At 42.7% G+C, this 25436-nt stretch overlaps 2 protein-coding genes across 4 annotated transcripts in view; both read right to left on the bottom strand.

Moving 5' to 3' along the window:
- The window catches only part of Ttc23l (tetratricopeptide repeat domain 23 like), a 53122-nt gene extending 37870 nt beyond the window's left edge, over positions 1 to 15252 (bottom strand). Inside the window, exons 1-5 of the mRNA XM_041631273.1 lie at positions 15233 to 15252; positions 14218 to 14289; positions 7173 to 7356; positions 2432 to 2555; positions 302 to 458 (exon numbers count right to left, since the gene is read on the bottom strand). Of these exons, the coding sequence (XP_041487207.1) occupies positions 302 to 458; positions 2432 to 2555; positions 7173 to 7356; positions 14218 to 14285 (533 nt within the window). The 5' untranslated portion in view covers positions 14286 to 14289; positions 15233 to 15252. The remainder of the gene's footprint in view (positions 1 to 301; positions 459 to 2431; positions 2556 to 7172; positions 7357 to 14217; positions 14290 to 15232) is intronic.
- A 5169-nt stretch (positions 15253 to 20421) lies between these two features.
- The window catches only part of Rai14 (retinoic acid induced 14), a 126379-nt gene continuing 121364 nt past the window's right edge, over positions 20422 to 25436 (bottom strand). For all 3 annotated transcript variants that reach the window (XM_041631228.1, XM_041631229.1, XM_041631230.1), the window contains 3 exons: positions 24841 to 24990; positions 22946 to 23011; positions 20422 to 22214 (listed from right to left, as the gene is read on the bottom strand). In XM_041631228.1, coding sequence (XP_041487162.1) covers positions 22137 to 22214; positions 22946 to 23011; positions 24841 to 24990 — 294 coding nt within the window. In that variant the 3' untranslated portion in view covers positions 20422 to 22136. The remainder of the gene's footprint in view (positions 22215 to 22945; positions 23012 to 24840; positions 24991 to 25436) is intronic.

Genomic DNA, 25436 nt, shown 5'->3' with positions numbered 1-25436 from the left:
CTAGCATGATCCTACTGGTAGACGGGGGAACCCTGATGAAGGGTAATCCTGTCAGGGCAGATGCCCTTGATGGACATGGTGGGTTTCCAGAACCTTCCTCCATCTTTCTCATCTCCTCCCTGGCTATAAAGTAAGTGTTTTTTCTTCACTAGGCACTCCTGGATGCGTACCTTTTTAGGTGGACCTTGTGGAGGACCTAGCTGCTCCCAGTTTAACAGGAGCCAGTTCCATCTTCCGCCCTCCCATTTGGCACGTGGCCTATAACCTTCATCTCCAGATCCACCTGGGAAAGAAAGGATATCGGTTTTGCAGGAGCCAGGCGATCCCCAGAGTATAGTAGAGCATGACCAGAGCTCCCAGGATTTCCTTTTTCTCCTTGTCTGGGGTTATGTTTCGCTTCCAGGTCAGCAGTGTGCCCCTGGCTGACTCAGCGTGTTTCTTGGCCTGAGATGGGAGGCCTGAGGAAGATTATAGAGGTGTCAAAGAAGTTAGAAAATATCAAAAGAAAAAAAAAAGACAATACATAAGGCATGTCCCAGTAAAGGGTAATCCTCAAAGAGCAGAAGGCAGACAGTATGGTTCTTAATCTAGTGAATCACAGTATTAGGGGTGTTTAGATAGCACAGACCCCCATTTCTAACCTAGGCCTAGTAAGCTGGACTCTCTAGACGAACAGGCCCAGGAAGTACTATTTTGAACTCCACAGATGTGGACCTCAGTTTAGAAATCCCTAACTGAGAAGAATGGGAGCTGAGCAGCCCCTCCAAAATGTTGTTGCAAATACATGTGACCTTTTCAACTTGCAAGCTTCTCCATCTGCCATCCGAGTAGCAAAATGATGCTCATTATGAAAGTTGCCCCTTACCAAGCACATGGAGACGTACGGGGCTAGCTTTCAGCTTTCTGGAAAATACATTCTATAAATATAAGGGGTTAGGAATGTAATTACTTCCATCTGAGGTTCCTTTTTGTCCAATCCAAAATGAAGCTGGTCATACTAATTGGTCACACACACACACACACACACACACACACACACACACACACACCAATTCTAAGTGCAGTGAGGCTCCGCACTAGGGAAATGCAGGGAATGTCAAGTCCCAGCTAGACAGAACTGGCGGGGGTTTCCTCTTGTTTTCTAAAAAAAAAAAAAAAAAAATAATAATAATAATAATAATAATAATTGTATTCCCGAGAACTTATCCAAGCTATTTTTCCCTTTAACAGAGGTAGAAGGCAGACTTGAGAACACTGCCTGTTGGATTACTACCTCATCATCGACCCTGACTCACATCTTTCCTTTTCCCCGTGGGAAAAGAAAAGGGTCAGACACCACCCTGTTCCCTTCCACTCTACGGAAAACTAGAAGCAGCGCTCACTTTCGGCCCTCTCTGCAGGCATCTAGGGCTGGCAACCATGGTCATTCCTGCCAAGTAGGTCTCTTGAGCCCTGAATCCTCACTTCACATCACTGGCTTGTTCCTAAACTATTCTGCTTTGCCTTTGTCCTTGGAGCATGGTTTCACCGCGTGAATCCAACTCAGTTTTCAACCAGGGTAATCAGAAAGGACTGGCCGATGGCGCCCGCAGCCCTCATATGTTCTAAATGCGCAAGACCTTATTGGGTTGCAACAATAAAAGGAACAAAGGCTTTTCTGGAACGGCTCTGAACATGATCCTGAACTCCGCGGCTTGAACTTGGTACTCTGTACCGATCGCCCCCAAACTTGTGTTTTCCCAGCTGCAGATCTACTTTTTAGTTGCTGACAATTCTAGTTTGTTTTCTGTTGCTGGATAAACCTGACCGCAAGCACCATGAGGAGGAAAGTTCCATGTGTCTTTCAGCAAAGACTCACCATTTGTGTCTGAGGAGAGCCTGCAATGTATTGAGTAAGGAGTTTTCCATAGGAAAAGACATAGTTCCCACTCACCTTGTTCCAGAAATGCCTCAATCTGTTGAAGATATTTATTGAGCCCTCACTGAAAAGTTCTGGACTCAAGAGCTTTTACTTGGGTTCCAGTGTTAGCAAATGCATTCAAGCTTGTAACCCTGTACCAGAAAACTCTTGGGTTAGCTTTCTGCATGAGCTGAGTGTTTTCACCTGGGAGTCAGCTCCCCATTGCCCTGCTCTTTCTCACTGTGTCTTAGTGTCTTAGCCACAAACTAACACCTGCAGTCCTTCCAAGGATTTGTGAGTGCTAAGGACTGCTACCTTGGCACACAGTGAACAGTCAATAACTGTTGTCACTGTCATCATCTTTATCACTAAGGTACACTGTCTCCTGTGTCCATGGAGTTCCCCCCTTTCCCTTGATGAGATGTGGCATGGAATTAAGTAGGGGCCCTCCCAGTCATCCAAGCCCCAAGGGAGGGCTCATTTTGCCCTCATAGGCTGGCCCAGCAAGACCTGGCTGGGGAAAGCAAGTACCTCTCAGAGTCAGGTAACCATAAGCCAGGTTGGCTAAAGCCTGAGCACACTTCCAGTGTTCTTTCCCAAAAATAATCCGAGAAAGGATGAAACACCGAATCAGCTCCTTGTTTGCTTTGATATTCTGCAGAGAGGGGAAAAAAGTCAGTTTAGGGAAGGAAGAAAGTCTGGGGCCCCTCACTAGAGGGTAGGACTACATTGGCCTGGAATCTTTTTTGCCATTCTGTTTCATCACTGAGTCTGGTTGGCTCCCCCTTACACATATGCCCTAAAACCAAGCTTTTCTCATTTCCGCTTTGAGTTTGTCATGTCTCAGCCACTCCCAGCTTTATGTGGCTGGACAGTAAGCCTCCTGACTGCTGCCTCTCTTGTCCGCCACACTCTATCTGTCAGCCAGAGAGCTTCCTTTAGCACTTGTCAGGGAAAGCTTTCATCACAAATAGAGAGAGTGGGTTAAATAGCATCCTTAGTTTCCTGTTTCCTGCCATTGCCACTCCTACTCAAGCCTATCTTCCCCACACCTTCTCCTTCTGTAACACTGAAGAAAATCTAGATTATTTCATCCATTAGTAATCTCGTGGGTAGATGAGAAACAACCACAAAATCATTATCACCAAAACATTAGCAGTGATTTCTTAATATCAAATAGAGCAATAAACCCAATATTTTGAAGGGATTTTGTTTGTTTGTTTGTTTTGTTTTGTTTTTTTGAGACAAGGTTCCTCTGTGTAACTTTGGAGGCTGTCCTGGAACTCACTATGTAGACCAGGCTGGCCTCAAACTTACAGAGATCCGCCTGCCTCTGCCTCCCGAGTGCTGGGATTAAAGGCATGTTTTATTGCTGGGTGTTTTGCTATGTAGCTCAGGCTGGTCTTAAATTTATGATCCTCTTGTCTCTGCCTCATGAGTGTTGAGTGGAACCATGCCCAGGTTATCTTTAAAAACAAAGAAAACAAGCAAGCAAAACAAAACGATGAACCAAACAAAAACTTGTAGGCACAACTACTTTGTAAGTATAGCACACTCTTCTGTCAGAAGTTAATATTTGCTTGTCTTGTTTCCTGATATTAGCACACATTTTCCACCACTGCTCCCTCATACGTTAGCTGGAATTCTTCTCTGAATTAAAATTCCTTAGGGCTGGTGAGATGGCTGAGTAGACTAAAGCACTTGCTGCCTAAAACTGCAAGTCTGATGATCTAAGGCTCAATCCGCGGATCTCATGTAAAGCTGGGAAGAGTTAGCTCCACAATGCTCTCCTCTCGTCACTATATGTGCTCTGACGCAGGCACAGGTGCACAGACACACAGTTGTCAAGAATGATAAACAGACATTTCACCCACCTACTTTTTTTGGCTGCCCAGTGCCAGTGGTACAGTTTGTAATGAAAAGGCAGGCTACATGATCATTCTTTCTCTTTGCCTACCCACTTTCAGAACAACAAGCTTGTTCATGGGCTTCCTTGAAAGGCAAGCAAGTACGTTGCTGTAATTATTATAAGCTTAAATGCTCTTAAACATTTTGTGTGGCAACATAATCTTTTAAGAGTATAATTAGCTTATGTTACTGTCCTGTATATATAAATCATCCCTTTCTATTTTTAAGGACATCCAAAGTCTTTACCATTAGCCTCCACACGCTCAGTATGACCGTACACTGATCACTTCCTTAATTTCCTACCCCTTCCCATTCTCGCCTTTCTCTCACTGCTGCAAGCATACTGCCCAGCTGCTCCCAGACAGGGCCAATGAGCTCCCACGATGGGCTCCCCTGCCTGAGATGCACTTGGGAGTACTTGGGTCTCTCACTTCACTTTTATTGTGTTTTATTGTGTTTTAGGCTGTTCTTGGCTACTGTCCTAAAATAACCTGTTCCCTACCTGCTTTATTTTTAATCCATGATACTCCCATCTGATATTGTTGTTGGTTTACTATCTGCCTCCCCAAATAGACTCTAACTTCCTTAAGAAGTTTATTCCTGCCAGGTGTGATGGCTCATACCTTTAATCTCAGCACTCAGGTGCCAGAGGTGGGTAGATCTCTGTGAGTTAGGGACCAGCCTGGTCTACACAGTGAGATCCAGGATATCCAGAGCTATACAGTGAGACCCTGTATTAAAAAAACCAGAAAGAGAGGGGATTTTTCCCTCTCGTTCACTGTTATAGGACTGTACACAGAGAAGGTATATTTACAGCACCCAATGAATGGACCATCTCTTAGAACAATAAGGTAAGTGAGGGAGCTCAGCAGAGAGCTCTAGAAGACCACAAACCACACATTTGTGTTGTCATGCATTTCAGTGACTTTACATAGTCATTCAGTGGCTACAGTGGTCATCAACTCCAGACATTAATTTTTAGGTGAAGCCGAAATAGCCCTTTAAGGAATCAAGAGCTAAAGTTCTAGCCAATCTGTGATGTGTGCTGGCTACCTTGCTTTGGGGAAGGTCAACCAAATCCCAGCTCCCTTTCCTGAAATTTGGAAACCTGTACCACCTACCTTAAAGAGTTATTGCAAGAAGACAATTAGTTCATGTTCGCGTGATCCAAATTTGTTAAGACTCATCTAGTTATATCCTTCCTAAAATACAGTAACCCTTCATATGGATCCACAGACTGCCTCCTCCCGACTCCTGCATTTCCTACATCAACCAGGTACTTCTGCTTCTTCTGATGCAAGCCACAAGCAAGGGACATCTCCCCACACTTTAAAAACATCCAGTCAGCATTTTGGAGAGTTCATCAAGGGATAATCATAACAAACATTAAGCTCTATTATGAATATAAAACCAAGCACCAGGAAAACTGCCAGCAGGAGGAGTCCAGAGCCCTGGGTTGGGCTGGCTAACCATTAATAGTTTGTACCACTCTTATACTCCTTGTCCTAGGGAAGCAGTATGGGCTTTAGAGACTACCCCACCACTGTTGCTTACAGTAGTATCCTGTCCTTTAAGGCTGTGATTATTAGACTGAGTGACATTTAACTCCTAAGATATAAATATTTTCATTATCTAAACTGGACAAAGAGTTTCAAACCATGAAACCTCTACTGGTTATGCTGGTTAGTCTGCAGTCCACTTGACAGCAGCCTAGAGTTGACCGAGAAGAGTGACTCTCATCTGAGGAACTACTCAGATCAGATTGGCTTCTTGTCTATGAATTGTTATCTTGACTGTTAATTGGTGTAGGAGGGCCCCGGCCCTTTTCTATGGGCAGAAAATCCCTAAGCAGGTGGGTCTGGGCTACATAAGAAAGCTAGCTGGGCATGGACCAGAAAGAGCAAGCTAGAGAGCATCTTTTTTCCATGGTTCCTGCCTGTTGACCCTGCATGAGTCCTGCCATGGCTTCCCTCAGTGATGGACTGTTACCGGCAACCATAAGCTAAATAAACCCTTGGATCTCCAAGTCGCTTTTGGTCATGCTGTTTATTGTAGCAGCAGAAGCAGAGAAGCACACTTGCACTGTGTGGAAGACGCTACTTTTCTTATAGAAATGAGATTTCTGGAATGCATGTGTGAACTGAGGAATCCAGGTTGTGATGGTTGTCCACTGACGTTCTCGAGACAGTTTGTGGAGGCAGATGTACAGATACCCATTAGAAAGGTAACAGCAGTGTTTGCCTCTAGGGTCCTTTCAGTCTTCCCTGAGTCCTCTTCCCACTTTCCTCACATGTACTTTAGAATCATTTTCTCTTGGCCACACATGACCAGAAATCAGTGTATGAACTTTTCTGTTGATAAACCACAATCTGGGAGCAGGATGGTGGCCGTGTCCTAATAAGGAAAGTGAATGTGTTGCTATCTCAAGATCCTAGATTTTGAATCCTTTTGTTTATATACCAGTTCAGAGATCAGAATTCCCAAGTCCTTAACTTAACTATATAAATATGGTCACCTTCATTTGGATGCAAACCTCTGCTACATTCTGTTTCGTGTTCTTTGGTTTATGTCTGTGATGTGGGATTCCCCTTTGTATGCTGTGAATACCATTGTTGAATAAAGAAACTGCCTTGGCCTGTTGATAGGGCAGAACTTAGGTAGGTAGAGAAAACTAAACTGAATGCTGGGAGAAAGAAAGGCCGAGTGAGAGAGAAGCTATGTAGCCCCACTGGAGACAGACGCCGAACCTTAATGGTAAGCTACAACCACATGGTGATATACAGATTAATGGAAATGGATTAAATTAAGATATAAAAGCTAGCCAATAAGAAGTTAGAGCTAATGGGCCAAGCAGTGATTTAAATAACATAGTTTCTGTGTGATTATTTCGGGTCTGAGCAGCCATTAAACAAACTAGCAGCTTCTTACAATATGTCTGATTCTACTGTGATCATGACATCCTACCTACATCAATTATCTGCTTGACTACTGCTGTTCTTGGCCTTTTGCTCTACCATCCTGACCCTCTTCTTACCCAAGGATTATCTCGAAACCTTGATATAAGGCAAAAGAGACTTGTTAAGATAAGGCTAAACAAACAGCAATTGGATATGACAAACACCCAATGTTTTAGTTAAAATTTTGGTTAAAAGTTAAAAGTACGAGCCCTCTGTGAGGGACAGAATGAAATGGGCAGAGAACTGAAGGGTAGACTGGCTCCCCAATCCTGTTCTACTCTATTTTTTTCAAGTTCCAACAACGGTTTCCTCGTGCGCTTCATTCTATAGTAAAGGCAGGCAATCTCATGTTATGCGCACACTTTTGAATGGCAACCCAAACCCAGTAAATATTTTGTTTGTTTTACCATTTTTTCCTTAATGAGCTGGTCATATTTCCTCTGGCACTGAGCCAGCTTCTGTTTGGGAAAAGACATACAATCAGCAGGCACGCCTTCGTTCTGGACCTTGGTGTCTTCTTCAGTCTGTTTACACTGACAAGCAACAAACAACTCATCTGCACACTGTGCAGGGTTCCTGGTTTGCTGTGACCTGTGGGCATAAGGTGGGCATGGATCAGAATTCTCAAAAAGACCCAACAGAAGGCTAAAATATCTGCAGCTGGAGGATATTAACTTGCTTTTTTCTTAGTTAAGGTTTCTATTGTTGTGAATAGACACCATAACCACGGAAGCTCTTATAAAAGAAAGTGTTTAGTTGGGGTTGGCTTAGAATTTCAGAGGTTTAGTTTAATATTGTTATGGCAGCATGCAGGCAGCTACGGTCCTGGAGAAGGAGCTGAGAGTTCTACAATATGGTCCAGAGGCAGCAGAATAGATCCCTACACTAGGCCTAGCTTGATTATATACGACTTCAAAGTCCACCTCTGCAATAACACATTTCCTCCAACAAGGCCATACCTACTCCAACAAGGCCACAACCTTCTAACAGTACCACTTCCAATGTGCCACACATTCAAATGCATGAGTCTATGGGGAGCCATTCCTATTCAAACACCACACTGTCTCAGTTCAATCTTAAATAAAGATATACAGTAAACTCACACTACTCTCAGAATCCAGCATCTATGCAGCAATGCCGTAGCTCAAAGTAAACATCTGGCAAGCTTGTCACCTTGCATTAGAGTCACAGCTATTCTGTTTGTAAACTGTGTAACCCTGAGTAAGTGCTCTTCAAATGATTTCTCTGTAAATGTGGGTTGATGAGAATGCCTGCCTAATGCAATTAGAAGGACTAAAGGAGCTGACACTCCTGAATCACTGTGTACAGTGAGCAACATTTTGCAAGCACTTCCTTAATGTCTGCTATTATTACTGCTATTGGCCCCCATGGCTTGATTTCTTCCTACAAAATGAGAGTATTGAGGTGGAAGGCCTTTAAAGTCCTCAAATTTAGATCCAAACCAGGAAAAGGAACGGATACAATGAAATAGGAGACACGAAATAACATTTTGAGGGTAGGCTAATTTCACAGTTCCTCTTTCATAAGTCTCAAAAACCTCAATATACAATTTGTAATTAGCCAAAGAGAATGCTTTAGTGGCAGTTGTACAGAAGTCGCAGGAGTCAGGGGAAGCTGCGATAGTCACGTGGGTGCTGCACTAAGAGAAGGCAGCTAACCACATTCTGGGTCAAGTGCAGAGCAAGAAGCCAGTGCCTCTTTTGTTGTCTTTTAGAGACCATTGCGGTAAGAAAGAAGCAAGTTGAGAATTCTCCTCACAAACACCATAGACACATTAGCAGACAACATAGATAAATCTCTAACTTCAAGGCTGAGCGCAATTTAGAAAGAGGTAGCTGGAAGTGTATTCATGGAGAAAAGAGACAAACGTATTCTAACGTCACCAGAAAACATAAGTCAAAATGATATGGAATAAACAGAATTCTGACATCTTAAGAGCAATGACAATTAATTAACAATGTCTCCCATGAGGATCATCTTCATATTCACAAGGGTTCTTAGGGTTCTAACCAATGCAAACTTGTTAAAATAAAGTTTACCTTTCTTAAACAGTTGTAGTAGATCGTGCCTTTAATGCCAGGAGGCTCAAGCAGAAGAATTATGAGTTCAAGGCCAATATGGGCTGCAAAAATGATTTAAAAGAAGAAGAAACACTATCCTTTCACATTGACTACTTGGGAAATATACATTTGTTGTTCTTTTAAATAGGGAATCAAGAGTCAGAACAGGAACATAGATGTCAAGTGTTATCTTTTAGACCAAGTTTGAAAAATTATATAATACCCACTCAGAGTAGTCTCCCAAAGAACATATCCAAAGGCAAGCAGGCATGCCAGGTCGTTTGGATAGAGGAGCATTTCTTCAGGCCGGGGAAGAAAGCCCTTCCCACAGATGAGCGTGCTTTGAATAAACCAAGAGAAAGGCTGGTGATATGGTGTGGCTGGAGAGCAAGAGATAAACTGGGTTCTTATCCATCTGCTCAATGCTATACTTTTCCTCAGGTCACAGCATGGACATCTCCTAGGAAATCTCTCTCAGAAGAAGTGATCCAGACACTCCAACTCTTTTTATATGTGTATAATATGTCTAATATGTCTAATAAGAGAGCTCTCCAGTGGTAGGTTTCTCTACGACCTTTCCAGAAGCTATTTGTGCTAGTTATCCTCCTCTATATTCCACCTTCTACCTTGCCCTAAAGGTCTTTATGTTTGTTGTCCTTCCCCATATTTCCTCCTCTACCTTGCCCTACCATCTCCATCTCCATCCCCAGTTTAACCCTTCCTGTTCCATTGCTTTTCTTATTACCACTGTGTTCCACCTTTCTTTCCTTGAAAGCCCCACTTCATGGCCCCTTACTGACTTCCTGACCTCTTTGGGTATTCCAAATAAAGCACACATAAGTGAACATTCAAAACTATCATCCACAGATGAGAGAAAACATATGACATTTGTCTTTCTGGGTCTAGGATACCTTACTCAGAATGACTGTTTTTGGTTCCATCCACTTACCTGAGAATTTCATAATTTCTTAACTGAGTAACATTCCATTGTGTAAATGACCATTATCCATTCATCAGTCAATGGGCATCAAAGTTGTTTCCATTCCCTGGCTATTGTGAATAAAGAGTCGCGATGAACATGGATGAGCAGTTTGGTACTACAACTCTGTAGTACAGTATATGATAAGATACAGGATATACAGTGCTGTGGGTTATATGCCCAAGAGAACTGTAGTTGGATCATGTAGTAAAGTGAATTGAAATGGAGGTACCCCATAATAGGGTGACAATTTTCTTATTAGAAACAGGAGGCTAACAAAAAAAATCCAGGGTCATGAATGGGCTACTTCTTTTGCAGTTGTTGGCCAGTGAAGTTCTGTAGACTCCTAAACATTATAGACTATTGAGAATGGCCCCCATCGACTCATATATTTGAAGGTTGGTCCCCTGTTGGTAGAACTGTTTGGGAAGGATTCTCCTTGTTGGAGAAGCTGTGTCACTGGGGGTAGGCTTTGAGGTTTCAAAATTCCATGTCATTCCCAATTAGCTCTCTCTGCCTCATGGTTGTGTCTCAAGATGTACACTCAGTTATGACTCCAGCACCATGAACACCTGCTTGCAGCCATGCTTCCTGCAATGATGGTCATAGATTCTGAAACTGTAAGCTCCCAATAAAACTCTTTCTTCCTGAGTTGTCTTGGTCATGGCTCACAGCAATAGAAAAGTAACTAATCTATAGCACACCCCTCCTCCCAAAGCCTAGGCATCATTTCAGAAGTGAGAGTGGAAAGACAGTAAGAGCTCGAGGTAGTGGGTGACTGCAGGGAAATGGTGTCTTCTGGTCTTCTGGATACCACAGAGTGATTACAGTTAGGAACTCACAGTCATTGTGATCATATGTACGAGACCTGCACACGATCAAGCCAGACAGAATCCCAGCATACAGAGAGGAGGTGGGCCTGAAGTCTCAACCTTAACTGAGTTGCTGTTGGCAACTGATGGATTCTGGGAGAGGGAGTCAGTTCTCTTCGGGGTATCACTCTAGTGGGTGGCTATACACTCAAGAGTGTGTGGTTAGCACAAATTGCACTCAATAGTGACAGAAGAAGACCAAATTGGGTAGGCGGGGAAGGGGGTTGGACAGGATTACAATACATTGTATGAAATTCCTTAAGAACTAAAAAGATACACTCCAAAGGGGGTTCAAAAATTTTCCTAAATTCTACTAAGATACAATTCACATTATAGTCTGATTTAATCTCCCTTCTCTAGTTGCCTCTCTTCACTGCTTCCTCCCACCTCCTGAGAGTCTTGCTGGCCTTCTAGAAGTAAGTTCCACTGAGGTAGGGTCTGAATCACATTTGTTTCCCAAGCCCTATCTAGCTCTCAGTAAATTTAAGCCATTTGTTAGCAAACAAGGAAGGGTTAAAAAAAAAAAAAGAACATAAGTCTTTAGACTGTTTAAAAGTACCAAGGAGTGGAGAAACCTGTAAAAAAAAGATTATCAACTCAGAACAGCTAAAGGACATTTTCACTCAATAGAAAACTTTTGCTTGAGCTTCTTATTTCACAGATGTGGTGCAGACGTCAAGTCCATGAAGTCATGAGAGAGAATGCTAATTATGGATATTAAAAATCATAACCTCTAATGTTTTAATTAAGCCTTGAAAGAGATTATGTTGAGATCAAAGCAGCAGTCTTCAATAACAACCTCAAAGAATGACAAACTTTGAAGTCTTCCCAGGTGAGTTGAGAACAAAAATCCCTGAGCTAGCTTTGAACATTTAGTAAAAGAAGGTAAAAAAAAAAAAAAAAAAAAAAAAAAAAAAAAAAAAAGGTGGCTGCATGTGGTGGTTTGAATAGGAATTGCCCCCTCCCTTGACTCATGTTTGAATGCTTTGTCTAAAGGAAGTGACACTACTAGGAGAGGCCTTGTTGGAGGAAGTGTGTGGCTGTGGGGGTGGGCACTCTCTCTTGATTGAGGATCCAGATGTAGAATTCTCAGCTCCTTAATATTAATTATAAATGCTCTAGTACTATGCCTGCCTGCGTGTTACCATGCTTCCTGACATGACACAATAGACTGAACCCCTGAACTGTAAGCCAGCCCCAATGAAATGTTTTTCTTTTAAAAAGCTGTGTGGTCATGGTGTCTATTCACAGCAATAAAATCCTAACTTAAGACACCACACAATCACGACAAGTGAGATATCTCAGGAAAGTCAGAATAAAAGGAATCAGCAAGGTGAGTGAAAACTTTTTAGGCTGTGACTCATTCCATCTGTTGAAATAACAAATATAAAGCCTGATTGGTAATATATTTGAAGAATGGTTATTTCCAATACGCTGTATTGTGAACTCTACATCTTAAAACGATTTATTTATTTTTATTTCATGGGTATTTTGTATAGGCAGAGATTTCCTGTGCCAGCAGCCACTCTCAAATAACCAGAGTCTTAATATTAATTATAAATGCTTAGTCAATAGCTCCGGCTTATTATTAACTAGCTCCTACAACTTAAATTAACCCATTTCTACTAATCTATATGCTGACCCAAGGCTCGTGGCAAACCTCTCTGGTGTGTGGCAACAACTCTGATTCTGTCCTCCTTTTTCTTAGGGTTCTCTGTCTGGCTTGCCCCTAACCTTATCCTGTCCAGCTATTGGTCAGTCAGCTTCTTTATTAAACCAATCACAGTGATATATAGTCACACAGTGTAAAGGGATATTCCACAGTTGTGCCTGTATTATGTCTTTGCACCTTGTGTATGTAGTACCTATGGAGGCCAAACAAGGGTTTGGATCTCCCAGAACTGGAAACAGGTAGACAGTTATTAGCTGCCATGTGGGTGCTAGGAATTGAACTCTAGTCCTTTGGATGCATAAAATGTGTTCTTAACTGTTGAGTCATCAGTCTCAGAGATGAATATAGAATAAAAAAATATTGCTATATTTTTTAAAAGTCCATTTTTATAGTTCCATAACATTTAACACAATGATATCTTATAATATATAATCTTCAATAAGGTAACCACTAGCCACAGGTGGCTATTATGAGCATGAAATATAGCTAGTTAGAATTAAAATACTCTCAAAAATGTGAACATAGGCTGAATTTTGATGGTGCACTATGAAAAAATTGCATAAAATATTAAACAGTAGAAGATATTTAGCAATTACACATAATATTTTAAGTATACTGAAATAAGACAGCATTAAAATCAAACATACACTTACTTTTGTTCATTTTTATTACGGCTCTCAGGAAAATGTAAATGCTGTAAGTGGTTGACAGCCATTGTGTCTCTCAATGGCCTGGAATAAAGCAGTGATTCCCGTCTAAGGCAGATTCTGCTCCCTGGGGCCATTTGGCAATGCCACAGCCGGGACAGTCTTACTTGCATATAGTGGCTAAAAGCAAGGTGTACGTCTAAATCTGCCTAACAGAGAGTTATTCAACTCCAAAAGTCAGTAGTGCCATGAGTAAGAGATCGCTCCATAGAGAAAAAGCTGGTTGTTGAAAGTAGACTACCTGGATTAAATACCACTAATTAGCCGTGCAATTTGGGCAAACTGCTCACCCTCTCTGTCTCAGATTTATAATTACCATCTAGACAATGCCGTAATGAGACAGCTCGTCCCTACAGAGTTGTGAAAGGACAGGCACACAGAATCTGCTCAGTAAGAATTGATTATTAGGATGTGAAAGTAGGCCTGGAGAGATGTCTCAGTTGCTAGGAGCACTTACGACTCTTGTTCCCAACACTCAGACCAGGGAACCCGGCACCCTCTTCCGGCTTCCACTCGTGGTCCGAACCCACATAGCCCCTCCCCATTTGAAATGTAAGACAGTAAAAATAAATTAAAAAATGCTTTCGTGTATCCACTGTCTCTTTTCTTCATGAAATCTTACTCCGATTTTTGTTATGCTTTTCCCCCTGGATTTACTGGAGTTGTTCTAACGCCGCCTTATTTTTATAAACATGAACATCTTCATAAGTTAGGGAAATACAACTGCCCTCCATCTTTCAGAAGTTGTAGACACCAGTGGAGGTTATTCCATAATCTTTTTTTTTTTTTTTTTTTTGGTTTTTCGAGACAGGGTCCATAATCTTATTAACGGCCGGGCAGTGGTGGCGCACGCCTTTAATCCCAGCACTCTGGAGGCAGAGGCAGGTGGATCTCTGTGAGTTCAAGACCAGCCTGGTCTACAAGAGCTAGTTCCAGGACAGGCTCCAAAGCCACAGAGAAACCCTGTCTCGAAAAACAAAAAACAACAACAACAAAAAAAACAAAAACAAAAACATAATCTTATTAACGTAAGGCCCAGCTGTGGACCTTTCTCCTCTATGGAAAGTGCCTGTACAGCTTTTCACCCAGACTTCCCTTAACGTGGCGAGCGAGAATCCTAGCAAGGCCTGTCGGTACTTACAGGTGGAAGCAGAAGTCCCAGTCAGTGTCATTGCTAACGGTTGGAATGCGGATAGGGTTGGCTTGCATTTTCCTACCAAGAATCACAAGTGAGGTCAGTTTTGGGGGAAAGGGCTTAGACGTTTGTTCTGTTTTCTTCCTTCTACTGGATATTCCTAACTTTATAAATGAAAACTGCTAAATATAAATCTACAAATAGACCATGCAGACCCATGTTGAGAAACTCCTAAGATGATGAAATTGGAGGTGTTTTTCAGAGCCGTATCTCTTTTTCCTGTTGTCTACTCTACATTACGTCCCCAAAGTTCCTTTAAAGTATTTCCTAAAGGGCCCATCTTCTACATTTACTGGGTCATCCGAACAATGGTGACCTGTTCAACTCAAATACTCTTTGGCAGCGCTGAGGGAAAGCAGAACCAAAAAGCAATCAATTTTTCGTATAACCTGAAGAGTTTTAGTAAATCTTCCCTTTTCCAGGAACCACACCACTATTTAATAGAAAGTTCTAGTTAAGAGTCTAAAACTTTTGTGCCTACTTAGGCTGCTGTTAGCTGTTGACAAAAGTGAACCACGTGGGATGGGAGAGGAGTTGATAATAATTTTTAAAATGCATTTCTGTTAACCCTTGAGTGCACACACACTTCCTGAACGTTTACAACCTCGTAGGCGCTCCCTGAAGATTACTGTGGCAGCTTTCCTTGACTCAGGCTCCAAATACCAGTTATACAAACACAGGATGGGCAGAAGGATTAACCTGCCTTCTGAAGCAGTACTTCACACGGTGCCCGGTTCCCGTACAGTTATACAGGGCCCTGGATTAGGACCCAGCCCTCGGGCCTCCCCTCTAGGACAAATCTCTTGCTGTTTCTCCACAGTTTTTCTACTGTTGCTTCCTAAACGTGGACTCTCCTGAGTGCTAGGCCCCATTTTCCCCCGCCCGTTCAGGTTCCCTGCACTAAAAAGTGAGCACCTTTGGCTCCCTGACCCCTAAATGCCTTCCCGGATCTCTCACCGGCTGGGCTGGGCAGTTAGGACCTCTGCTGCCTAGGGTCAGCCTGCTGGCCAGGGCCCTGTCCTGAAGCACAGAAGCTAGGCTTCTGAACTTGGAGACAATGCGTTGCCATGGGGACGGACGCCGGTTTAGCAAGAACTCCAGTGAGCCATGGCAACGCAGGGCACTTCCGGCTCCACAGAGGGCCCAAGGCGGGCTCTCCAGGGCCGCTCTGGAGTGATTGATGCCTTGCTGCTGTGAATAGTCCCGTGGTGCCTGTCTCACAGGGACATTACCTCTCGAAGATGAAGGAAGAGAGGATAAATCCCGTGGAAGAAAGGAAGGCGGCCTCAGGAGCCTGGTAGTTTTAAAACTGCTCTGTCTGTGGGTGTTTACGGGAATGATCCTTGCCTATGCAGTCCAGCCCGTTCCAGAAGTACCCTGCACTTCAGCAGTCCTGGTCTTCTGGGTCCCTAGACATCAGAGACAGACTCCCGTAGCTACTAGCAGTGTTTGCATCGTTGGCGTTAACTCTCTGAATAAAGTTGGAATCTGGCTTGGTGAAGAAAACAGTACTGGAAATAAAGACTCAGGGCCAGGAGCTGTCAAATGGTTTACCATTTCAGAGGGAAAGGCACATTCGGCAAACACCACAAAGCCCTAAATCATACAGCTTTGTCCCACCAGGTCACGAGCACACAGGAGTGCTACGAAGATGTGAAGGAAATACTAGCTGTGGCATTTCAAAGTGATGTAATGAGCCCTACTATGCACTGGTCCCTTGACAATCGGGCAGGTAAGGCCCCTCCTGTTTTCAAAGGAAAGATTTGGTACGTTTTGCATTCTTACATATCTGGGGTGGAAATTTAATCATTGACATTAGAATGCCAAGAAAGCCTTTCAAAGTTGGGGGATTTAAATGAGTGGTCTTTCATATATGATAAAAGCTAGATGGTTTGTAAACACGAGGTTTAAATCTGTCCCCACAACCTCCTGAGCCAAAAATTTAGAAAGATCCCACTATGCCTGTTCTCTGGCTCCTAAGAGAACCTTCAGTGGAAGCAATGGTCAGACTGAGACTTTTTCTTCCATTGCCATCTTAACCCTGTCCCTCAAATGTGTTTTTTAGTAACAATGTATGACTTAGGTTTCTTTGCTAACTCTGGAATGGAATGCCATTTGTCTCCATAGTTAGTTCTAGTATGTACACTCACATTGTCTCCCTTAACCCCAAGGGAGAAGCAAACAAACTTCCAGAGGTAGAGGCAGGATTGAAGCAAATTTGGGGACTGCTTGGGCTATACAGCAAGTACCACATTAGCCAGGGATACATTGTGAGACCTTGTCTCCAATAAAGAAGAAAGAACACTCGAGAGAACACAAATGTAGAGACTTAGCGGGGAAGTAAAAGCGCATGCAGAGAGCTCGAGACCCAAATCTAATGTGATTACCTTCAAAAGATTCTAAAACTATGAACTATGAAATTTAAGAACAAGAAAATCTAAATAAGTATGTTTTGGAACTTTGTTGTTGTTGTTGTTGTTTTTGGTCTCTCTGGACAGAATTAGATGTTCTCTTAGTTAGCTCCAGCTGTTAGTTTGACACTGCTCAGTTATGTCAAGGAGTTCCAGCCCAGGGACTGTCTTCATCAGGCAGTCAGGCTTTCTCAGGTGCTACTTGATGTAGGAGGCCCTAACCAAGTGTGGGCGGTACCATTTCTAGGCAGGTGGGCCTGGGCTTCCTAAGAAATGTAGTCAGACATGAGCTTGGGAACAGGTCAATAAGCAACATTCCTCCACGGTCTCTGCAATGTCCTGCCCTGGTTGAGTTCCTGTCATGACTTTCTCAGTAATGTGCTGTATGCTGTCTAAGCATTCAAATATAGGAGCCCAAGGTAGTCATTCTTATTCAAACCAGCACACCTTATTTCACTCTGAACCAATCCTTGCTCCTGCCTCAGTATTGGCTGTTTAGCTCTTTATTAGACCATTAGGTGTTTTAGTCAGGCAAAGAATCACAGTGTGACAGAGTTAAACAAATGCAGTGTAAACAAAGCAACACACATAAAATAACATTCTGCAACACTGGATGGGGAAAGAAACAGGGCCACAAGGCCTTGTAGGCAATTTTCCCACCTACCTGGTGATTCCTCAATACCTACAAGGTGGCAGGATCAGTTTGACGCACCTTGTGAACGGTATGTTATCAATAGCATTTAATATATGCAGTCAAGTGTAAGGACTGTTATCAGTTCCCTCTCATTTTTGTAACAAACTTACTGGCTTAAAAAAAAAACACCTACAATTTTGGAGACCAAATTTTGTGTAACTGGGCAAGAATGCACAGAAGACAGCCATTTTAGCTATGTTTTTTTTTCCTTCTGCTTTCAAAGCCATTGAGGCAGTATGTTCAAAGTTCCCTTGAGTTCCTGTTCTTTCCTCCACTTTAAAGGATGCCTGGTGAGCTGGCATGATGTAGCTCAGAGGGTAAAGGTGCGAGCTGCCAAACCTGACGACCTGAGTTACTCCTAAAAACCCACACGATCAAAGGAGAGAACAGAAGCCAGAGAGCACAATGTGTTCACTGGCTTTCACATGTTGCACTATGGCACACAGGTTCACACACACAGGTTCACACACACACACACACACACACACACACACACACATTCACAAACTCAAACACAAATAAATAAATGCTATCAGAATACTTCGAGGAGTTCTGGGAGTTAGAGTAGGCCCATCCTAATGATCATCCAGTACAATCTGATGGTCAACTAATAAGCCATTTAAATTATCCTCTTCCCTGTACAGAACAACTTATTCATATAGATTCTGTCTTAGGTAGGGTTTCTATTGCTGTGAAGAGACACCATGATCACAGCAACTTTTTTAAAGGAATACATTTATTGGGCCTGGCTTACAGTTTCAGAGGTTTAGTCCATTGTCATCATGGTAGGAAGTAGGGCAGCATGCATGGAGAGGTAGCTGAGAATCCTACCTCCTGATCCATAGGCAACAGGAAGTGAACTGTGTCCCACATTGGGCATAGCTTGAAGCATAGGAGTCCTCAAAGTCCACATTTACTTTTCAGTGACACATTTACTCCAACAAGGCCACACCTACTCCAAAAAAGCCACACCCCCTAATAGTGCTACTCCTTATGAGAGCCATCTTCTTTCAAAACACCACAGATTTCAAAGTTTGTTTGTATAAATAGACCTCTTGGAGAAAACTTATTCTTCCTACCAGAGTGTTTGACATGACTTAAAAACACAGCTTCCAAAACTTCTAGAGGTAACACATTGGGAGCTTTTACTACCTAGCTTTTCTGGCTATGGCCTTTTCTTTTCTCTTCCCCATACATCTTGTACAATCTGGTAGACAGTAAACTCTTAACCGTGTTTTCTTCCTCTTTTAGGGCCTGGCTTATAATAAAAATGAAGGATTCTCTTCATTCTTACTCACTCCCATCTCTTGGGACATAAGTCCTTCTGGAAGCCTCTCCATAGGTCGGAACTCATTCCCTATTTGCTTTCAAAGACTATTTGTGGTGGCCATCATGAGAGCTCATTTTGGTCTTTGATTTCTCCAGTCTCCCATGCCCTTTTGTAATGCTCAACAGCTCTCAGCCCTGAACTGCTGGAGGAAATCTCCCACTTCTTCCCAAGTCTGCTGCCCTTTCCGGCTCTTTGTCTTGCAGTCGACTTTTTAACTTTGCTCAAAGAGCATCACCTCCATCACTGTTGGGCAGCGTTTCTGCTGCTGTCAGCACCCAACATTCCAAGCTGTCACAGTGCAAAAAGTTGTGCTTCAACATGTTTGGGAGGTTCTCCCCGCAGTGTATCATATGTTTATCTTAGGACGAGTGGATTTAGTTATTGAGGGCTCTGGAGCCTGTCTTAACAGTTTATAGAAGAACAAATATTCTATGATTCATCCACTATGAAGGATAAGACTATTCTTTCTCACTAATATGATGATGTCAACAATACTTTATTCTCCATATTGCCGGAATTATAATGGGAAGGTAGAGTAAAAATGGTCTACTTGAAAATTACCTGAAAGTCCTCACTTGTGAATGCATAAGATAGACCATTTTTACAGCCACAGGGTGTTTAACAGACTAAAGACTCATCATCGAGCCTACAGTTAACTAAATCATAGCACTAGGAAATATTGTCCTGCAGTTAGAAAGAATCTCCATATTAAAATACATTCCTACATAAGACTGTCTCAGGTCACTCATTTAATAGTTGTGGTTTCTGGAGAGGTTAGCTGAGGGCTGGGAGCCAGAAGAGAAAGGTCTGTTTTTAGTTTACTTAATTATCCTAGTTGTAGCCTCACACCTAACCACGGAGGGATATATCCCCTGCCCAGTAATCTGTCCACATGACATCATCGTCTGAGTTGGTGGATTGGTTCCAGTGATGTCAATTGTTCTCTTGGGGAACATGTATTTGATAACCTAAAATAGAAATAACTCCAATTGCTTTTACCTTTTCTTTCTTTCTTTCTTTTTTTTTTTTTTTTTACTTTTTTAGGGGATAACACACATGCTTCTCTTGAAATCAAGTTTCAATGTATAATATATTGCATCATTAACAGCTGGGGCAGAGAAGGAAGACTCCAACTATGAGTAGAGGGAATTGATGATGTTATAGTATGATAAATAAAGCCACTACTTGAATTGTTTCTCATTGGATATTTTGATTTGAAGGTCCTACAAGAGGTTTGATTTTGTTTTTGTTTTCTTTGCTTCTAGAGACAGAATCTCTCATTATGCAACTAAAGAAGGTATTCCTTGAATTCCTGATTCTTCTGCCTCTACTTTCTGACCACCAAAATAGTCTCCCCATCTTCTAGGATTGAATTATTCTTATTAATAAAATAGAAGGATGTATTTACTTTTTTAAAAAAAACTTAACAAAATAAAGGAGATAGAAGCAGGAAAAAATCCAGTATATATAACAAGTACTTTTGAATTAAAGAAATATGACACAAAATGCCCCAAACTGGCCTGAATGGAACAGAGTTCAGGATGAACCCAGGAGCCTGTAGGCAGGATGATGTCATCTTATGTGGTATGGCGGGGACAGCACCCACTGGTCAAGGATGGAGTGGGATGTAAAAACCATCACACCCAAGCGCTATTAAACCAATCAACTGGAGCTACAGATCTGCTCACAAATACACCGCAAATTGACAAAAGGGATGAAAAAATGAACCAGGTTTATTTTCTGCAAGAATTTCTGAAAATTACAAAGATAAAAATGCTAAACTACAGCATATATCTTTTCAATATTTAACCAGAATACTTGTAATAAATATGCATCCTGAAACAAGAAAAAGGCTACATGTTGTCAGGCATCCTACAAAATGTCTCAAGTTTTACATTCTGCAGCAATCCTGTGGGGTGGGCACCAGGGGAGGTGGCTTTGTAACTCCTTAAGTTCTGAGACAAATTCTTTCACATTTCTTTGGAGCACTTTTGAGAAATGCTGAACTGTAATTAGACAACTCAAGAAAAGGAACACCACCAACCTGAAGCCACTTTTGTTTGGCTGGCTTTAGTCTTTACCTAATACAGATGAACACAGGCAGTTCAGCCATGCGCCTCAGAGCCTAGGCAGCCCCGCTGTCCACTGAACCTGTCAGAGTGGGCCTCCACCCTTAGTAACGTACTAAAAGTTCTGCATCCCACTTAGCTCCCTCATGATCGGGGCCATAGGAGAAGCTGCAAGCAAGTCAAACGTTATTTTAACCTGAAAGTCAACAGACATATTTTCCCCCAAGACTTTTGCTGTGCACCATGTTACCATGCCGGGCATTTACTTTCAACATGGAGACACTGGCTGGAACTAATAGTCGTTCCAGGAATCATTTATGGGAGCTAGAGTTTGGGGTGTTTACAGATAGTCAACTGGCAAAAGAAGGACTTCATAAGTAGACTAGAAAATTCTAGGGGTACTGTTGGCAGCTCATGTTGAGTTTGGAATATATAACTGGCCCTCTGCTATAGCTGAAAATTTTTGAGGAAAAAGTGACATTTTTAAGAAATCTTAAGCATGGTTATCTAAAAATATTGTTAATATAATCTAATCTCACTTATTTAGGGGTTTAGCTATGAAAACATCTTTAAATGCCAATAAAAATATCATAGAGAAAAAAAAACCTTTTAAAAAAGTTGAGGTTAGGAACCATGAGGCATTTCTTTTGGCTGTAAACACACGGTTTACTGTCCTTTGCTGAAACACAAATATTTGGATTTCCTGAGCTTCGTGGATAACAGCAGGAGTCAAGTTTGCATAGGAAATTTGCAATATGTTGATTTACTTAGAAACCTTTAAGAACCGTTCACCCTCGGATTGAAACTTGTATTTCAGTTACCAGTTCTCACCAAACTGTGAGACCAACAAAGAGGGCAAAGACGTGTAAGGCAGCTGGAGGGAGAAAGATGGAATCTGCATTTTTAAATCCACAGGATAAAGGATCTTAAATACTCACTTCTAATGTTATTCTAATTTGGTTAGAAATTAAATTGTGGTTGGGGAAGGGCAAAGATGTTCCCCCATGCTGAATGGCATGGCCGAAGGGCAGAGAGCAAGGACTATGCACCCTTTAACTCAGGGACATCACTCAGATAGCCAGGTACCAAGAAAGGTAGGGCAGAGTTCAGGGCAAAGCTGATCCCAGCTGTAGATTCTGAAGAGATGGCAGGAACCATCACCTCTGCTGGTCTGAAGTACCCACGCAGTTCTGAGGAGAGCATCTTCTCCTGGGGCTAGTCCCCAGAAACCTCTGGAAAAGAAGCTGCGCTAGGTCACTGTGCACACCATGGATAAGAACAATGGCAGTGGTTGGCGACAACTCCAGATCTAACACAAAAACAGGCGACAAAAGGGGCGAAGTCCTGCCAATGTATCCGGTTTACTTCTTCTGGGACTGGTTTTTACACATGGTGAGTATTTGCTTCAGAACTCTCTGGACATCTTCATCCATTTGGCCCTAGAAAATTCACACAGGCAACACGCATTAGAACTTCCTTACATCTTGGCACCTTCTTCCCTGAGGAGTGAGATGGCTGAGACTCAGCCTTTTCCTAACTCCCCACAGAGTTCAGAAGAATATCAGTGCTATCAATTCTCACATTTCCATGAGGAGTTGAATCAAAGAGAGCTCCCTGCTTCTCCTCTGGGAGGTGACTAAATCTACCCAAATCCTCAGTAAAGGGTAACTGTGGTCTTAGTTGTGTGAGCCCAGCTAGCCAGAAGCAAACACAAGGGCAAGGCAGGGCTGAAGGGTATCTGAAGACACTGGCATTCTTATTAAATAAAGCCTGGGTCTTCCTGATAAGGAAAGACAGATACATCTTTCTTAGTGATAATTCCCCCTTAGTAAATAATGAACCCACCACCAGTAGGCAAGGCATAAGCTTGACACAAAATCTTACGCAAAAGGCATTTGAGGTTTCCCCAGAAGGAGACTCCTCTAATTCTAGTACATCCTGCTAATCTGACGGTGGCACTCTGGGCAACACCTGTGCCCCATTTATTACTGTTACCATTGAGACAGGGTTGCATGTAGCCCAGGCTGGTCTCAAACTCACTACGTAGCAAAGGATGGTAATGAACTCCTGGTCCTCCTGCCTCTATCTCTAAATTGCAGGGATGACAGGCGTGTGACATTGCTTGGCTAGGCTGACAGATTTCTTCAGGATGCCTCTGGTGTTACCATACCTGAACAGCATACAGAAGATGCATTCTATAAACCGATATGACCTCCTGGTGTTGTTTCTTACATTCCTGAAAGAGACAACCTGACATTACTAATGAGCTTGGGGGTCTTTGAAGATGCAGCTATTACGTATGAAAAGCTGTCACTCAGGTGGACCACTCAGGCGGCACACATCTGCATCCGTATGTTAGCACAGAAAGCTTCTAGATTTGCTAAATTCACTGGTTTGTGTTTCTAAATGCTTGTCACTATTCTAGATATCCTAGTACGCCAATGCTAGAAGAACAGCTGTGGAAAAAGTACTTATTACCATCCCAATTTAACACACACACACACACACACACACACAGAGAGAGAGAGAGAGAGAGAGAGAGAGAGAGAGAAAGAGAGAGAGAGAGAGAGAGAGAGAGAGTCACTGTAAGCAAATGCTGTAAAAAAATAGATGAAAGGCAAAATGAAAGTATTTAGAGTTGTTAAGCTATGGGTATACTTCATTTTAAGAGATCTTAAGTTGTCTATTTGTGTTTAATTTGCAAATTTATAATTACTAAATCGGCATTCATTTAGTTGAAGATAAAATCTATTCATTTTTAATGGAGGTACTGTACACAGATAATGCCGTGTAGTCCCCAAGAAGTTCAGCTATTTAGTTATCTGTACCAAGGACACAAACAAGGAACAGTCTCAGTCTCAAGGGTCTTCATGACTGGTGCTGCTGCATTCATTGTTCCTTGCTAAGTTAGAACTACAGTTTCCCCCAATGACTGTTCCTATGGTCAACAGCCACCTCTCACCTAATTGAAGAGAATGAGTCCCTTCTCTCTATTAAGCAAATGAAAACCATAAAATATGAATTACCTAAACAAACCTACACATGCTCATCAATACCCTTTCTCCTCTCCTCACCAGTGTCAGCAGCTGAGCTAGCTTGTCCACTGCCACGCCTGAAGCTTTGATGTTCACGCTACAAGGCTGCTTTGAGACAGTCATCCCATGTAGCTCAGGCTAGCCTGGACTCACTACGCATCCCACACTGGCTTCACCTTCACGGTGATCTGCCTGAGCCTCCTGAGTGTTAGGATGCCAGGATTACAAGTGTGCGCCACTACATCTGCTCTGCGTAATCTCCGCCAGCAGCCTCCTTTCTAATCCTCCTCTGTCATCCCCTGGTTGTCTTTAATATCTGAGCGAAGGATCAACGTAACAGCCCAGCCTCTCCAGTTTTCATCAGCTTCCTAACATGCCCTACCATGCTGCTCCTCACTTTCATGGTCCCAGTCCTGTCTCTCGTTCCCACCTCTGACTTTGAGCAGAAAGCACATCCTTTCACCACACCCCTCGCTCTGGCAAGCGTGTCCTGGGTTCCGCCTGATCCCCCCATGTGGTATTTCAGCCCTACTGGACACCTATCTAGTCCCATGAAGGAGCAGGCCTGCTGTGCTCTGATGGTAGTCCAATGGAACTGATTCTTAGCATTCTGGTCTCTACAACTACTTTGTCTGTAAACAAGGCTGGAATTTGTTGAAATAGCCAAAGGAAACAAAAATATAAGTGGGCCTTCTGGGTAGTAAAATAAGCAGAAAAAGCAAGAAGCGTCTTCAAATATGTAGATACACAGCTACCTAAGATCCTGACCCCCTAACAACAAGATGCTCTTAGCACTGCCAGAGCTGAGGCATGACCATCACAGAAAGATGGGAGCGAAAAAGCAGTGGATGAGGGACTGTGAGTATCTGCTCGCTCTCCTGACTTTCCCTTCTCAGTGACAGATACATCTACCCATCACATTGACTCTACTGGTAGAGTCTGGAGTCCACTGCTCGCTGGACTATCTCTTTTGCCATGGCCAGCTGAGCTGGTCTGCAACTGGAGAGGCCGAGAAGAGAAGCACGCTCACCGTTAGCTGGTTCTGGAGCTGTTTCACCTGCTGCTGGAGCACTTCCAGCTGCTGGCTCTGCCTCTTGGATGAGCTTGTGGAGTAGGAGAGCTGTGAGAGGCTGTTGAGGGCCTCCTTTAACTTCACGACTTCCTTCGACATCTCATTTATCTGGGGAGAAAGAAAAATTAAATTAGTAGGCTAATAATCTGTCTGCAGAAGCGAGATTCTAGAGATTTCTCAGCCTCCAACATTAGTCATTTCTTTGAATCGCTGGTCCAATTTGCGTTTTTGTTTTTTGTTTTTTTTTTTTTTTGGTTTTTCGAGACAGGGTTTCTCTGTGGTTTTGGAGCCTGTCCTGGAACTAGCTCTTGTGGACCAGGCTGGTCTCGAACTCACAGAGATCCGCCTGCCTCTGCCTCCCAAGTGCTGGGATTAAAGGCGTGCGCCACCACCGCCCGGCTCAAGGAAATTTGTCAAATAAAGCATAACAAATTCAGACAAACCAGTTAAGACCTTGGAGTCTGTGCATTCAGATAAGGCCCATTGTGTCTTAAGTGTACGAGGGTAGGAAAAGCTACAACACCAAAGTTCTTTTCTTACTTTGAAAGGGGTGC

The sequence above is a fragment of the Microtus oregoni genome, unplaced genomic scaffold (assembly GCF_018167655.1).
Source record: "Microtus oregoni isolate MIOR12 unplaced genomic scaffold, Mior012 000036F_ref0000092, whole genome shotgun sequence".
Lineage (NCBI taxonomy): Eukaryota > Metazoa > Chordata > Mammalia > Rodentia > Cricetidae > Microtus > Microtus oregoni.
This window is presented reverse-complemented; position numbering and strand designations above follow the sequence as displayed.